This window comes from Rousettus aegyptiacus, unplaced genomic scaffold (genome assembly GCF_014176215.1).
Source record: "Rousettus aegyptiacus isolate mRouAeg1 unplaced genomic scaffold, mRouAeg1.p scaffold_m13_p_5, whole genome shotgun sequence".
Taxonomy (NCBI): Eukaryota; Metazoa; Chordata; class Mammalia; order Chiroptera; family Pteropodidae; genus Rousettus; species Rousettus aegyptiacus.
In genome coordinates, this window is record NW_023416308.1 from 99,149,931 (window position 1) to 99,167,731 (window position 17,801).

Genomic DNA, 17,801 nt, shown 5'->3' on the forward strand with positions numbered 1-17,801 from the left:
TCTAAAATGTTTCATTTGCCTCTTAAAAATGGATCCCTCATGTTTGCAATTAGTCCCCCAAAAGACCAGAGAGGACATGTAGTTAAGTCTATGTACTGGGATGGCTCTTGTATTGTTGACATTTTTTTTGAAATGGTATTGGCTGAATAACATAAAATTAAGTACCTATTTTAAATAAATTCTGAATGAAAGTAGCAGATGGAGGCATGTTTTTTGATATCCTTTTATTTTTTAAAGGATTGTTTTAAAATTTTAAACTACAAAACAGATTCCATACATTCTGCCATAAATAAAAACAAACAATAAGGCAGGACTCTACATAAGCAAACCAAGAACAACTGTTTTCAGAAAATGTGATAAAATGCTTTACAATCATAAGCCATCCAGTTTTTAAAATAAAACTGTTGAAAACTCACAAGTCTTCAAGCGGCACATACAAGACACCCTTGAAGAGGGAACAAAATGTGGTTCTGCCATTTTGTACTGTTCTCACATTTTTGAAAAACTAATTTTGCTTAGAGCATAGGCCTGTTCCATATTCTAAAATTCACACAGGTTGGTTGGTTTATTCCTCAAGAACCGTATGATAGAGGCACCAATGACAATACAACTTTGTTTCCAAGAACCAAATGCTTGTAACAAAGCACTGTCTCTTTCAAACATATGACTTAAGAGGCAAAAAGGGAATCCTGGATAAGAGTTTTCTTTCAGAGGCAGGTTTTGAGCCTGCTTCACCGAATTCGCTTCTGCTGCCGTGCCCTGTAAATGTCGTGAACTGGGGGGACGACAGCCCCCTTTTCCTCATCCTCATCTGAATCCTCGTTGGGCCTTTTGACGGCCTTGGTGAGTACTGCATTACTCTCCACCGGGCCATTGCCTTCTACAGCCAGCTCCGGGGCTCCGCCAGTAATGATCCTCACAGCTTCCTCCACGGCTATTGAAACGAAACAGAAAGGGCTGTTGGAAGGTGCTGAAAATTACATTGCTATGAAAGAACATGCACACACACCTTCAGATACTTTATAGTTAATCTCAAGCCTACTGTTGCACAGCATGGATGGTACTGCTGGCACAACATAATTAACAGAAAAGACAAAATCTGCTGTTAAAATTAACAAAATTATTTTCATAAGCCGAGTCTGATAGTGCATGAATGGAAACGATAAGCTTTTAGGACGTTTTACTTAATGGAATCAGAATATGAACAAGTATCTGTGCTAAAGAGAGTCTGGATCACTCCTAGGTTTCTTTGTACTTCTACAAGGTAGCTAGCTGGTTTTGGAAATTTCTGTGGCAAAGAATAACAATCTTTCCTGAATAGTAGACAACAAAGTGAATTCCACTCTAAGAAAAGGTGCTTTATCTCTTACTATTTGGTATCTTGCATCTTCGGAAAATTTCCATCAGTTCATCCACTTGTACAAAGGGACCCTATTTTGACACAAATAAAATTTAATTTTCTTAAATTGTTTATTTTTCAATTATAGTTGACATTCAATATTGTATTAGTTTCAAGTATATAGCACAGTGGTTAGACATATATATAACTTATGCGATGATCTCCCCAAAAGACTAGTACCCACCTGACATCATACATTGTTATAATACTACTGCCTATATTCCCTATGCTGCTGTACTTTACATCCCCATGATTATTTTGTAATTGTCAGTTTGTACTTCTTAATCTGTTCACCTTTTTCACCCATCTCTCCTTTCCCCCTCAGGCCTGGCAACTATTACTTTGTTCTCTGTATCTCTGAGTTTCCTTCTGTTTTGTTTGTTCATTTATTTTGTTCTTTAGATTCTACACATGAGTGAAATCATGCGGTATTCGTCTTTCTCTGTCTGACTTACTTCACTTAGCATAATACCCTCTAGGGCCATTCATATTGTCACAAACTGTAAGATTTCATTCTTTTTTATGGCCAAGTAATATGTATGCCGCCTCTTTTTTATCCAGTCCTCTGTTGATGGACACAGGTTGCTTCTATATCTTGGCTATTGTCAATAATGCTGCAGTGAACATAGGGATATATGTATCTTTTTCAAATAAGTGTTTTGGATTTCTTCAGATAAATACCCAGAAGTGGCACTGCTGGGTCCCATGGTAGTTCTATTTTTAATTTTTTTGAGGAACCTCCACACTGTTTTCCATAGTGGCTGCACCAATTTGCAGTCCCATCAATAGTGCATGAAGGTTCTCTTTTCTCCACATCCTCGCCAGCATTTGTTTGTCGATTTACTGTTACTAGCCATTCTGACAGGTGTGAGGTGATAGCTCACTGTGGTTTTAATTTACACTTCTCTAATGATTAGTCATGTTGGCACAAATTTTAATACCCAATAATCTAACAAATTAAAACAGCACTACTTTATATTTCTCACAATACAAGAGGAAAAGCAGTCAGTTACTATAATCTATAGACCAAGTATCTACCGTGAACATAGTCAACAAACCTGAAAACAGATAGGAGGAGGGAGAAGTTTCATTAAAACAACAGCTGCAGGTGGTACTGGGAATACTCCACCAGGGACAGGGTGTAAGCCTGGAGCTGTAAGAGAAAGAAAAGTAGGGGTCAGATGGAATGGCAGAATTTCTATACATTTAAGAGCTAAAATAAACAATTTGTGCATAAAGATGTCCTATGTCCGTGTTACTTTGTTCTGGACATTTTAAATTGCTTTCAGTGCTTTACATGTTTGACCAAACTCAAGTGGGTGACACACTGAGAGCAGTCTCAACCCCACGGCCAATGGGAGGCGAGTGTAAACAACAACAACAAACAAGTGACCTTGCATGACACAACCCAGGGGCTGAACTAAAATCTATTTTTGTCAGAGACCATTCCTAAGCCTCATGAGTCATTTGTTCAGCAATCCTGTTTAAAGTTAGTTATTTGACAACATACTTAATCATTAAGAGCCTGGTTCAAATAGGATCTAGAGGGTTTATTACCCATTAGTAAGTATAAGTAATTCCAAATAACATCAGTGAAATAAGTTTCCAGCTTGATAGGTAATCTGTATATAGCAGCATGTCTGAAAACCATCCCAGTATCATTGCCAAAATGGGTTACTGAAATCTGGATCAGTGAGGTTTTTTTTTTTTTTTTTTTTTTTTTTGATATTTTTAATGTGGATCAAAGATTATAGTCAAGTCACTTGTCATAGTGACCCTAGTCTGATAATTAACCTACAATGGAAAAGACACATTACTCTGCCCTCCGCCCCACCTCTGGATTTAAATCAATAAACAAACTGAGGTCTCAGTACTGGATCTAAAGTCATGGCTTACGTGCTAAGTGTCGTGGCTGAAATGGAATCATCTGCTGAGTATCTGGTTTAGGGTATTCTGGTTTTCTATCCACTTCATCTTTCAGAACAGGCACTATAGAAGGAGCTACAACTGGGTCTGGAATTATAGCTGCTAGTTTAGCACGGGAGACATCCTGAAAATGTAGAACACAAGAATCCTAAACCCAAAAAAGGGACTCAGAGTATAATTGTGCAATTCTACAATTTTGAGGCTACACTGAATAATTGGGTTAAAACCACAGAAAGAGAGAATGAAGAGGAATGCACAAGAACTTGATAATAGTAATGATTGTTAAATACTTAACAAGGAAAGGTAAAAGACTCAAAAGATTTGGTGTTTTATAACATTACTGGACCCCAGTTAAAAATGATTTAGACACAGTGTTGCCACATAGAACATTTGTCAGATAGATAAAAGCTTTGTGGGTAAATACATAAGATTGGGCACCAATTAGAGAGTAGGGTGATTTGGAAGAAAATCTGCAATATTAGATATTTTTCCAACACCTGCCCCCCTCCACTGCATTGAACATCTATCAGTTTAAGTGAAGCACTGAATTGAAGTCCTGCTGAAAGCTGAAATCAAGTTTATCATCACTTACACTAGTTAATAAGATTTTGCTAATGAAATAAAAAATTATTCCCAACATACTATTACAGGGAGAAGGAACACTTATTGAGTAGCCATTATTTGTAAGACAATTTTAACCATTTATTCCCTCTTTGATGAGGCAAATAACGACATCTCCACATTAGAGAAGGAACTGAAACTCGAAAAGGTTCTGATATTTCCAAGATTATACAGCCAAGAAGTAGAGAGAGGACTGGGAGCACAGGCCTCTGTACCCTCAAACCCATCCACTGTCATTTTAGTACAGCAATGCCCTGCCAGGGCTGGGAATGACTCTCCAAAGGCAGCAATACGGCCACCTATTAGCAGAGATCCTACCCCCAAAGAAGTTCTTCTGCTATAGGCCAACCTGTGTCAACCTGTCTGTCTAGAACCAAAAGGGCCCTTTTTGCCTTCAAGAGATACAAGGATATTTCACTGTTTCAAAATTAGCTTATATGCAATTGGTGACAACAAATGCAGTTAGTGGCTAATCTAAATGAGTAGGCCCATTGGGAATCACTTTTTCCTCACTTTCCTTCTCTCACTAACATGTTATACACAAAGAAGCATAAAAGAGTAGAAATAGAAATAGAAGATGGAAAACTCATATTCAAGAAGTAGTTCTACTCTGAAATAGTAAGCTTTTTATTTTCCTTAATTTCCATTTTTATCGCAGCAAAGTCGAAGCAGTCTTTTCTAATAAATTCACACGGCCTAAAATGTCTGGCCTTTTGTTGAGAAACAGTTAAACTAGAAGCAAAAGCTGCTCAGCCCTGAGCAGTAACCCGTAGCTCAGAATAGGAATCCAGGACTGGGGCAGAACTGGAGCTTCGATTAATAAAAAGGTCCAAAGTCTAATTACGAGTAATTTTTCTCGAACATTTTAATCTGGGTTGGACACCAGACCAGTGAGACCCAGGCCAAAAGAGGGCAGTGAGGACTGGAGAATGACAGTAAGGGACACCCTAATGCTGGCTGGGTGAAGGGGACCCAGGACTCTCGTGGACTTAACTTCCCTTTGGATTTCCATCTTAGTCTTAGTTAACATGACACAGAAAAATCAGGAAATGATAGAACAATGGTTTTCTCAACAAGGCCTATTTTGGGGCTGTATAAAGATTAATCCTTCCCCCTGGTCTGAACAGATTCAGGTAGCCAGACTTGTCTCCCTACGACTCAGTGGCCTACACGGAGGAGTTCCATTCCTAGATAAGCTGATTTCCTCCAGGGCCCCACTGAAGGAGTGCCACTTTAAAGGCAGAGTTCTCTCAAAGAAATTTGTGGATTTAACAAGCTGTAATGCTCCTTCATTATACCTACAAATATGTAACAGGAACTACATTTTACGATCTCCTGTCAAAATACGTTCATCAGTTTTAAGAACTATTAGGAAAAAATGCAATATCTAAGATGACATTCAGATTTCCTTTTGTTTTCCTCCCCTCCACAATACCTCCATCTATCTGCCTACCAGATATACGGCATTTACAATTTCAGGGAAAGAATTGAAAGCATTTGTTAAATCTTATTTTAATTTTCATTTTGTTCAGTACTTTTGATACCCAATGTTTCATAAACCCAAGGAAAATTTCTGAATTTTTTTTCTTGTTTTCTGCAAATCCACTCTAAAACTAGATTAATCTCTACTTCAGAATTTACTTTAGAGTGAGGTTTATCCATGAACTAGTCTAAAACAATGGAAAAGGACACTACACACATCTTGATCTTAAGTACATACCTTATAACCAAGTGCTTTTAATTCACTTGCAGAGCAAGGATACAAATCCATGAACTTGTATCTATCTACTAGTAAAGCTGTTTCTTTGCCTTCATACTCTTCTTTGAATGCTGTAAACCGTCTTTTCTCCACTTTGAGTATACTGGCTAGATCACCAATATTACTTTCAAAAGCTAGAAATCGGGCCCAGATTTCTCTGTAAGAAAATAAATACAATCAATACTCAATTATTCTGGGTTTGGGGCAGGGGGTCCATTTATAAAAAAAGCCTTAAGTTTCCCCTCTTCCTTTTTTTAAATTATAAAAGTCTCTTTTTGATTATAAGGATTTCCAAACTATAGAAAAATAGAATAGTATAACAAATACCTACCTATATATATCATTACCTAGATTTAATCATTGTTAATATTTTGCCATATTTGCTTCATCTTATTTTTGCTTAAGTATCTGAAAGTAAATTATAGACATCGTAACATTTCATTCTAAATACTTCTGTCCTAATGCCCTTTCAGTTTTTACTTATTTAGCATATCTCCTTATCATTTGTGGTCAATAAGAGAGATATTTATCCTAGAAAGGGTAAACTCTAGGTGGAAGAGCTAAAAAAGGAACCTGGACAGATTTCCAATTTCTCCTGAATTTCCAATTTCTCCTGAATTAATGTGGCTTTACCATTTTGTTGAGTGATATGAATTAAAATGTAGAATACATTCTTTGTCCAATGTATGGATAAAAATATAAACGCTCTCTATTTTTAACCATTGATATGGATTACTGGGGATAAATCTGTGTCTCACTGCTATTTTAATAGCCAAACTCTACTTAAGTGTCATTAAGCACCTTTGTGTACCAAAGTAATATACTGAGGATCTGTTACATACCACTTATGAGACTATCACAAAAATCCTACATTTGCAGATACTATTGTTATTTGATGAGAAAGTAAGAGTTGGCAAGGATTTGAGATCTGGCTAAGCTGGAATTGGAACCCACCCCAAGACCCCAGAGCCTTACTATCCCACTGTACCACTATTCCACGTTGTTCCTGTTTGAAAGACAGTCAAAACCATAAATCAGGGATATAATGTGTCAAAGAAACCTTTAATAGTCTTTGCTCTAGAGTAAGGGAGGTAAACATCTCAGTACACTCCTTAATGTGTCCATATCAATTTCTAGGAATATAGTAAATTAGTAAAATATATTAAAATAAATGATAAATTCCTACAGTATCTCTCAAAACAATTCTAATCAGTATGCAAAAACAAAAAAAAATTAAACAGGTAGGAAAATATTGCAGGTAAAAATCTATTAAGTTAAGCTTCGAGAGAGAAGGAGAGAAGTTTCTTCTGAAACTTATACTCAACCAACAAACATTCATCCCATAGATCACAATTTAAGTATTCAAGCCACCATTAGAACCTGATTGACAAATTTTCACAATGGCTTACCCTGACTTTTCAGGAGGAAGGCTTCCAGATGTTAAAACACGTTCAAATAAAACTCGGGTATTATTGTCCTCTAGGATAATAAAGTTTTTAAATATTAAAAAATTCAGTTGTACAATTCAACAGTATATTTTCACAGGCATTATCTTATTTAATCCTATGTAGAAAGGTAACTATTATTACACCCAATTTTTATAGATGAGAAAACCTGAGGTTCAAAAAAGTTAAGTTTACCTGACTTGCTGTTACTGAGAACAGAGCTACAACTAGAAGCCAGGTAGTTCAGCCCACCTGAGTATATTGTAGCTATGATATCAAACAATTTATAACAGTGTGATATCTGAACCAGGCATCCCATTTTTCTTTTAAAAATAATGAAAGTTACATATCTGCTGCCATTATAAGTGTCAGACGATTAATATTTTTTAAATACACTGACTGTGAAGCATGGCAAGCTCAAATTTAGACATAGTTATGTTTCTTATTTTACATCACCAGGACTACGTTATATTTAGCTTTAAATTCTCGTATAGGTATGATAGATCTAGACTGGCAGATAACTATGCAAATGAAAAGTGAATTAATAATGGTCACTAAAGATAGATTAAAACTTGAGTGTTGGAAGGTCCTCTGTAGCTTGAAGTGGGAAAATGATACTTTTTGCTAAGTTCTAAGGGATCTATTAAAATTTAAGAATACAGTGGTAAATTTACTAACAATAATGCAATAGTATATTTAAAATGAGTGCATTTATGGTATATAAATTACACCTCAATCAAGTTTTTAAAAAAAATCCAGCAGAGCGGTTGCATTTATTGCTTCAGGGCAGTTATCCAATTTTACTATATGTCCACATAAAAGGAAAACCAAGAGATTAAAATGGTACTTAATATATATTTAAAATGTACTGAATGTATTCTGTATTACTCCAAAGAAGATGGCACCATATTCATGGTTTTCATCTTAAACTTTAAGATACTGATTTAAAAAATAAGTAAATCTTGCATTTTATTCTTTTGCTTTGTTCCAAGCTTTGCTCCAGACACACTTTTTACCATTCCACATAACTGCTTATTACATTGTGTTCTCTGCTGGAATAATATATTTTCCTATATCTTTACCTGGCTAACCAATGCTCATCCTTCATCTCATGTCCCTTCTCTATGACACCCTCTAGAAAAGCGCTATCCAAAAAAAATATAATGCAAGCAATATATGTAATTTAAATTTTTTGCTAGCCACATTTAAAAGAGTAAAAACAGGCAAAATTAGCTTAAATTATTTTATTTAATTCGGTAGATCTAAATTATTATCATTTCAACATGTAATCAATATGAAAAATTAAGATACTTTATATTCTTTTTTTATACTAACTCTGAAATCTGTTATGTATTTCACACTGTACCACATTTCATTTTGGCCTAGCCACCTTTCAAGTGCTCAGTAGTCACTAGTCTACTGGCTGCCATAACTGCACGGCACCACTCTAAAACTTAAACTCTCCTCTCTGTGCTTCCAAAGTACTTCATTCAGGACTCTGTTACAGTGTTTAGCTTTTTTTTTCATGACTGCTACAATCACCATAAATGGTTAACATTTATAGTATGCTTACCATATTCCACATATAAGTCAAACACATGCAAAAACTTATATAATCCTCTCAACAACTATATGAAAGGTAGTCTTTCTATGACTATTCTGCTGATGAGAAACCTGAAACAAGTTTATACACCTAACTTCAGAACTCTAGCTGCAATGAAGTACCAAATGATGATGTAATTATGTTTACACATTTGATTCCCTCATGAGAATGCTCTAAGGGGAAGAATGAGGTTCTATTCACATTTGTATTCTCAAACTCTAGTAACCAGAAGGTACTGAATAAATGTTGGATAGATGAGTAGATGTATAAATGAATGAATGAACTAAGACACTGATTTTCGACAATAATGCTGACATCAGATATCATCCTCATTTTTAGAATAGCAAATATTATACATGCTAGTAACTATTCTAAAAAACCAGCAAAATAAAATTGGTGAGGAACATTAATTTCATATAAGAAAAAAATGTTTAATTAAGTGCTCCACTGTCTCACTTTTTGGAGTTAAGTCCTTTTCCAGAGTGTAGAATCACTAAGCTGAAATACAAAATCATATTTAAGCTTTATTCTTTTCTACTATTTGGGTATACATAACACTATACATATTTTTTAAATATCATTAAAACCATTGATATATATTTGTGATATTTAATTCTATAATCATTTACATGGCACATAATTATAAATTTCTTTCTTAAACCAGTTTTTATAACAGACCATTTTAGGCAAGAAATCACATCTCCTGAGCTGTGGATAACGAGCCTAAATGAGATATATACATGTATATATGAATCCCTTAGCACAGTGCCTAGTATACAGTAGGAACTCAATAAAGGATGGCCATTATTATTATCACAACAGGATAAGGAAATAAAAATAAAGATGGTAATAAACATAATTTTTGTTTTTGAAATCTCTTCCCCTGTAGCCTCACTTCATTTTATTTTACTACTTGGGCATCTTTGAGTTTTGGTGGCTAGAGACTTTTTTTGTTTGTCCTGTCCTATTATCCCTTGCCATTTCCTCCAGGCTGTACACAAGAGATGATTTGCCCAGAGTCATCAGAGGTGAGCATCAACAACTCTGTGTTCCCGACTCTAAATCTGTGGCTTTATCCTACTACTGATGAGATTTTACTGATGATGCATTAACCATTCTGCAGAGTCAAAAGGCATCTACCATTACCCAATAAATATAAGTTCATGGTTGATAGGCCACAAATATTTCTTGAGTGCCTATCAAGTACCTGGTTCTGGTATGATAACATAATGATAATATATTCAAGAAGGAAAAAAACCACCAACATAATTTCAGAGAATGATACTGATGATTTAATATTAAGTAACCATTATAGATCTAGAATCTACTTACCATTGAGGTGAGAAAGATAGTCAATGTAGGCCAGAACATATTCTGGAATGTCTCCATATTTCTTTAGCCCCAGTTCAAAAATCTTAAAGGCAACAGATTTGTCCTAGAAGTAGAGAGAGGAAAATACTAATTTCCATGAAATATCAGACAAGATATTCAGAAAGATATTAAAACTATAACACCTAAATATGACGAGGTACATTAAGAATGAAAATGGAAATTAAAAACATGCTAAATAAAAATTGTGGAGCTAAAAATCATTCAAGGAGGTTCAGATTCAGAAATATGGAGTTTAATAAAGCATAAATTAGAATTAGCAGGCAGTGGGGATTTAGATAATGTTCCATGTAACTGTACACAGATACACTTAGACTTCCCTTATGACATGAACAATTAAAGCTTAATGACAGAAACTAGGACTACCTTTCTTTTAATGAATGTATGTCAGATGAAGGAAATTATTTTACCTTTGTAATTTATTACAGTACTTACCTTACTACAGTAATATTCCATAAGTGCTGCAGTAACATAGACATGGTGGCGGGTTCTGGTATCTTCTCTTGCTTTTTTAAATATCATTCTTCCAGATTTGATACCTTCTGCTCTTCTTGCAAATTTCATGTACTGGATATATACCTACACACAAAAAAGCATTTGTTTTTGATAACTTAGCAGAATTTGATCCTTGCAGCATCTAATGCAGGCTCACCTTATTCCTATACAAATAGGTTTTCTGTATAAAAATTAAGCAATCTTGATTACCCAAAAAATCAGAAATTTAAGATTATAGATATTACGCTACTTAAATCCACAAGCAAATTTTTTTCTGGTATTAAACAGGCATGCCAATTAATTTTTAAAAATTGAGATATAATTCACATATCACAAAATTTGCCATTTAAAGTATACAATTTGTTAAATGTTTTTTAAGTATATTTACAAGGTTGTACAATCAACACTACTTTTTAATTCCAGATCATACAAATTAAATTTTAAGGAGGAAATAAAAGTGCAACTACTGAAAAACACTCCACTAATGAATGCTAACACCTAGAAAACTCAAATTTTTATCTAATACAAGCATGTTTAACAACATATGTTTAACTTCACATTTTCTTGGTTTATTGCTTTAAAAGCCCACTACTCTATTTTCCAGAGACCATATAACCTTATCAATAGACTATGAGCCATTTTATACTCAGCTCAACACAAATGAATATGCAATATTTGTTCAACGAACAGATGTTTCTGGATGATAAGTAGGGTGATTAGGAGTAGGGTCCTGATTTGCCTGGCTTTGATGATATCAAACTATGTTGCCCAATTCTGATAAATGAATGGATAAATGAACTATGAGTTCCTAGAGGAAAGAAATTTTAACTAATATATCACTACGCTACTAGAATCTATAAATGCTATTAATAAGAGCAGCATTAATAAATGCCAGCAATTAGGGCAGTGGAATGCCACTATAAACAAGCAAGAAGGCAGTATACTTGTAGCTGCCTTGAAGCAAAGGGTCTAGATTCCCATGCATTTGCCCATCCCTCTCCCCTTCTAATAAAATATCCACTTTAGTTTTACAGAAACTCAGGTCTTTAAAAAGCACTATTACAGAGCAGAATTTAGGACAAATTGAGTTCCTGTCCAATCCCTTTCAGGATATTGGTTTCTACTGCCTCCATTTATTCAATAAGAAATATTTATAAGCAACAATTATGTGGCATAAATGGCTTCAAACCATGATCACAAGGAAGGTGTTAGGTAGAGAAAACCCCGCTGCAGCTATTTCATATTGCTGCATTGAAAAAAAAAAATTAAGCAGATAACAGGTCAGTGATTGCCAGGGGTTAGGAGAGAGGAAGGGTTGACTACAAAGCGGTCACATGAAGGAATTTTGGGGGTGATTAAAGTGTTTCATATCTTAATTGATGGTGGTCCCATGACTCGATGTTATTGGTTAAGACATAAAACTATACAATAAGAACAGTGAATTTTATTGCATGTAAATAATTTTTTGTTGTTATTAAAGCAGACTGCAAATGTGGGAAAGAGATTCATAGAGTTACTCACCAAGGTGGGGTCAATATCCTCAATGGCCAGAAGTCTGTTATATATACTGTGAACTTTCTCATACTTCATGCGACTCTAAGGTGGTAGAGAAGAAGTGGATATAAATATATACTCTAAACAAGCAGGATTTGAGCTCTGAGGAATCCAGAGGCTGCGCCCCCAACAGCACCTGCTTTGAGCATAAACATAATGAGCCGAGGCCTAAGAAACATTCGTTTTGCATCATCTCAGTCTACCAAAAGCAATATGCTCAGCAAGATGCAGCCAGCAAAAAAAAAAAAAAAAAAAATCAGTGCTGCAGTAAAAAATCCGATTATAAGAAAGTTCTAAATATTTTTACTCACCTCTTCATAATCTGCATATGCAAAATAAAGAAGCATATTCTTCTTTAATAAAGTGCTTATGGCTCTTTCATATATATTAGCAGCTTCATCACTAAATAATTTGGCATTATTCATATCCTAGAAAAAAAAAGGAAAAGCTCACTCTCAATAACTTTAATTAACTCAGAGAATAAAATACACACTAATTATATACATATATATGAACACATATACATTTCTGGATTCTAAAAATATTTCAGAGACTTCTTCCATTATTTTAACAGACGAATCATAAAGTACTCTAAATGATTCATCACTTTAATACATTAAAAACAGCCACTGTATTTTAATTCTAACTAAGGAAGTCTAATCATGTAAGAGTGTCACTAAGATTCATATTGACATAAATTAAAGTTTTTAACACTCACCCTTTATTATCAAAATTCAGAGTTCTATATTTAACAAATTATTACTATACCAAAACCATGAAAAGACTAAAAGGAAGCCAAAGGAATACTTACCCCTTTCTCTGCGAGCAGTTTACTTGATTGCTCAAGATACTGGGCGGCTTCATACCAAATATCAGGGTGATGGCCCAGCACGAGCAGGCACTGTTCATAAGCAAACATAACTAAGGAAGACAGTCACAAAATTCAATTAAAATAAATATTATATATGAAATTATCAATGTAAGCATCACAACTAAATTATTAGGCTAAGATAGGGCCCACAATAATGAATAATAATTAGAAATAAAAAGCTTTAGTGATTTCTTACACTGTCATCCACCCAAGCCCCTTCCATCCATCATTTATTAAGTTAATATATATTGAGCACTAACTATATGCTAGGAATGTGAAAGACACTACGAATACAACAATGAATAAAACTTCCTACACTCAAGAAGTCTGCAGTATATTGAAAAGATCAACATTAAGAAAGCAATTATAAAAAGTAATAAGTATTGTGATGAGGAAAGTACAGCGTACTCTTGAAACTTACAGCAGCAGGACTTAACATAGTTTAGGGACTCAAGAAAGGCTTCACTAAGGAACTGACATCTAAAGCGAAACCTGAAGAAGGGATAGAAGCTGGTCAGATGAAAGAGTAAGTGGAGTGTAGGAAGGACAGGAGTAGATACAAAAATGGTGTGGGAAAAAAACAAACAAAAAAGCAACCAAACCAAACAAACTAACAAAAAACCAGTATTTCTGAAGGCCTATAGGTGAGTGAGCAAGGCAAGATTGAGGAATTTTTAAAAGTTCCAAATTGTAGTTCTGGCAGTGGCAGAGTAGTTTATATCAGATTAAATCTCCTGAAAATAAAAATCATAAACTGAAAAACACAAAAAAGGAACTATTTAAAGCCAGTGGAGAATGACCAAAAGATACAGAAACGAGGGATGATTCAGCCTTTAAAAAATCGGAACCACACTGGATGAAAGCCATACTTAATGTGGCTTTTCCCCTCAAGGGCACACCATGTATGTACAGTTCTGGGATAACTAGACTCAAGTCTTACTGGCTAGAGGTAAGTACCATAGAGTTCTGAGTTACAGGAGCAGCAGGAAATTAAGGGGAACCCCCCAAAAGAGAGAGCCACAGAAGGTGGAATGTAAAAATCTGGGCATAAACACCCTCAAATCTTTAGTTGACACCTAGAATATCTGTATGTACATGGGAAAGATTACAAAGAGCCCAAGCAGAAAGCAAAGCAGGAAGGCTGAAAGAGCTGAACAGATATCTCAGTAGCTGCCCACTGTAATGGAGACCAAGTTTGGAATCTCAGTCTCATCAAGTTAGAGGGTCTAGGTAAATACTCTGTACTTTCCATTATGCCTTAGGAGTAAAGACTATGTCCCAGACTAAGAGATTTACCCTGAGATTAAGGGTAAAACTAAAACCCATCTTAAAAGTATAAAACCAGGTGATCTGCCAATAATTTAACTGCCTGCTAAAATAAAACTCAATATTTTTCAGAGGAAGATAACAAAATCAAGTCTTAACAATGTATCATTTGTGTATCTGATGTCCAAAAGAAAAATTTAAATGGCAAGATTTGTGACAAAACAGGAAAATGTGACCCATAGTCAAGAGAAAAAGAAACCAACCCCATGATGGCCCAGATGTTGAAATTAGTATGTGAGGATTTTATAACTACTGTTATAAATATGTTTGAGGATTTAAGAAAAAGATAGTAATGGACATGGAATTGCAAAAGAGAAAAGGAAACTATAAAAAAAGAACTATAAAAAATACAAATATTTCTAGAATGAAAATTTATAGGACTAAAAAGTAAAATATCTGAAATGAAGAACTCACTAGATGGGTTTAACAACAGATTGGATATATAAAATAAAGGTCAGTGAACATGGAGATAGATCTATAGAAATTACTCAATCTGAAGAGCATAGAAGAAAAAAAGATTAGGGTTAAAAAACAATTTTGCTAACTTATGGGATAATATCAAGTGGCCTAACATACATGTAATTGGAGTTCCAAGAGAGTTAATCTTATTACCTCTTTTTGTTATAAGGGTCTGATCTTCTGTACGAAGAGGGTTGCTCTTTTCCCACTGTATGTATTTCTTCCACATGTCCACCTGCTGAGCTTCTTGAGGAGTATTCTGAGGAGGCACCGAGGGAGCATTGCGGTCCAAACCTTTCATTACCGTCTCATATTCCTAAAAAACAAGCATTTAGAATTCTGTGGTGAGCATGAGAATTCAGATATACAGGACAAAGTTGATCAGTTTGGAATACTTTGTTTCTTCCAAATACCATTTTGTTAATAATCTAAAAAATATTTAAGAGATGGGAGAAAGATAACAGAGGATTACTTACCTAAGAACAGGTTATAAAGACTATGTGAACAGAACATCCCTGGGCCCTCGCTACCAGTGATCTATGAGGTCACTCTCCAGTGATCTAGGAGGTCACTCTCCAGGACAGACAAACATGACAGATGGTCTTGTGCCATCATGACTGCCGTCTTTGGAGAAACTATCTGTCTTTCTAAATTTAAATAGTTTATATTACTAGATTATTTTCCCTAAATTCACACAGTGTCAGTGAATAAAAAGGAATGCACATGAGATAAAAATCTGTCCCTGAGAGCTATGTTATTAGACAACAGAGTTGTATAGCATTCAGATATGTATAAGCAAATAGGAGGGAAGGATAAAAACTACTTTATCAATTCTAATTAGAACCTTGTCCCTGTGACGTTTCTATATTTTAAAAAATAATTTCTTCCAAACTCAATTTATTCTATTTTGTCCTTTAACATGTCTGTAAAGACGTATTTCATTTAAAAAATATTATCCACTCAGACAATGTAACTGTCATTAGTTAAAATTGCTCATGATTGAAAATATTGACTAATACCTTACATAGAAAGCTTTTATGTAAACGACACATTCATAACGATCATTAAAATATGTGGCCTAATAGAATTTCATACCTTTGCTACACGCCTAGCATTCATATAATCTCTACTCCGATCTTCAATCATTTTTTTAGCTAAATGAATATTGATACCCTAAAAAAAAGAGAAAAATATATATTATTTTAAAACTAAGTATATTTTAATATTACCACAATAGAATTAATTTAATCATTTATGAAAGTACTTTAAATTCTTTATTTTAAATGATTTTTTTGGTTAGTAAAATACAGGCTCAATCACACTATGTTTCAGAGATCAAGGAAGGTGTGCTTATGTCTGTTATGAACTGGCAGTGAATTTCCACATACCAGGAATTTCTAAAGATAAGGAATGATTTGGAAAGGATCAATTATTTCATATAAAATTCTACTAATAAAGAATGATGTACAGCTTCATCTAGTGAATAGTCATAGCTTATCTCTAAAAGTTCTTTTTTAGCTAGGTCTGCATAACTTGAAAAATAAATGCAGAGGTAGTAACAAGACATAAACAATATCATTCCTGTCTAGCAGTTTTCTAACAGTAGTCCAAGGATTACTGATCCCCAAGACCCTTTCGTGGGAAGGGGTGTCAATAAGATGAAAATGATTTTCATATAGTACTAAAACATGATTTGCCTCTCTTACAAATATCTAGTGAAGTTTTTCAGAGGCTACATGATTTTCAATATCATAACCGATGGAATTTAGAAGCAGATATAAAAATCTAGCTACCCTCTATTAAGCTAGATATTAAAGAAATTTGTAAAAATACAAAACAATGCCACTCTTCTCACTAAGTTTTTTCTTCTTTTGACAAATACAGTTTGTTTTAATGCTTTTTAAGTTAAAATGTAAGAGTTTATTATTGTAAACTTTAAATGAATTAGCAAATATCTTAAAAATTAATCAGTTTTAACTCTAATATGTTAAATTTGTGGTCTTCAAAAATGTTTTAAATCCCAAGACCAAAATGTAAGAGAATCACTGCTATGCCTATGAGGGGATGGTTTCAATACTCTACATAGTTCTTCCAAATAACAGTGGACATATGAGGAACTTTCTTTTAATGATGGAGTTTATTTGGCATGCATGTTTACGTATTAGCTCAGTTGGTTAAAGCATATATTAATGAGGCAAAAATCTTGGATTGCAGCTCCAATAGTCACAAACGCAAGCCAATAATCATTGTAACTAGGTGAAAGAGGTATATTGCAACTGATTGTTACTACTGGAAAAACAATCCTCAAAAGGTACCATTTCATAAGAGATCTACGGCAACATATGTGTATGATTGTGTGTGTATAGTTTAGCATTGAATAAAATTGGTTTTGTAAGAATTATAATCCTCCCAGAATATTCTCTAAAAAATAACTCAACAGTAAAATCAGACTCTCAAAACCTTGCAGAAATATCAGTAGTTCTTTCACTACAATCAATGTAAAAACAGACATGTGCATCACTGATACCCAGGTACCTGATACAAGAAAGGCTAGAATCCACAACTCCACAATGCATAAAAATTAAAATGCCTTGGTTATAATAACTACTCTGGCCTGATTTACCTCTTCATACTTATTATAGTCTCTCCAGAGTTGTTCAATGTTGATCATTGGATTAACACAACCCCGCTGATAAACTCTTCGGACAGCTGTGATTCTCTGATTTTCTGCATAAGATCCAACAGCTTCCCTGGTGTTCAATAAAAAATGCCATCAATTACATTATAGCTAAATCAACTCTGCACACTGGAAAAAAAAAAACTATAAAAATACTTACACGCCTTTTAAGAAATTGATGTAATCCACCCAAATCTAAAAAATAAAATGAAATATTAGCATTTTTCTTGATATTTTCAAATTTATTTAGTGTATATATTCAAAATTTTTTAACTCT

At 34.3% G+C, this 17,801-nt stretch overlaps 1 protein-coding gene across 1 annotated transcript in view; it reads right to left on the reverse strand.

The window, feature by feature from the left end:
- Positions 1-207: 207 nt before the first annotated feature.
- Positions 208-17,801, reverse strand: part of CSTF3 (cleavage stimulation factor subunit 3) — a 62,176-nt gene continuing 44,582 nt past the window's right edge. Inside the window, exons 7-21 of the mRNA XM_016147097.2 lie at positions 17,685-17,719; positions 17,471-17,597; positions 15,943-16,020; positions 15,001-15,163; positions 13,003-13,112; positions 12,503-12,619; positions 12,159-12,233; positions 10,578-10,721; positions 10,086-10,188; positions 7,115-7,184; positions 5,667-5,862; positions 3,296-3,449; positions 2,458-2,552; positions 1,371-1,431; positions 208-934 (exon numbers count right to left, since the gene is read on the reverse strand). Of these exons, the coding sequence (XP_016002583.1) occupies positions 732-934; positions 1,371-1,431; positions 2,458-2,552; positions 3,296-3,449; positions 5,667-5,862; positions 7,115-7,184; positions 10,086-10,188; positions 10,578-10,721; positions 12,159-12,233; positions 12,503-12,619; positions 13,003-13,112; positions 15,001-15,163; positions 15,943-16,020; positions 17,471-17,597; positions 17,685-17,719 (1,731 nt within the window). The 3' untranslated portion in view covers positions 208-731. The remainder of the gene's footprint in view (positions 935-1,370; positions 1,432-2,457; positions 2,553-3,295; positions 3,450-5,666; positions 5,863-7,114; positions 7,185-10,085; positions 10,189-10,577; positions 10,722-12,158; positions 12,234-12,502; positions 12,620-13,002; positions 13,113-15,000; positions 15,164-15,942; positions 16,021-17,470; positions 17,598-17,684; positions 17,720-17,801) is intronic.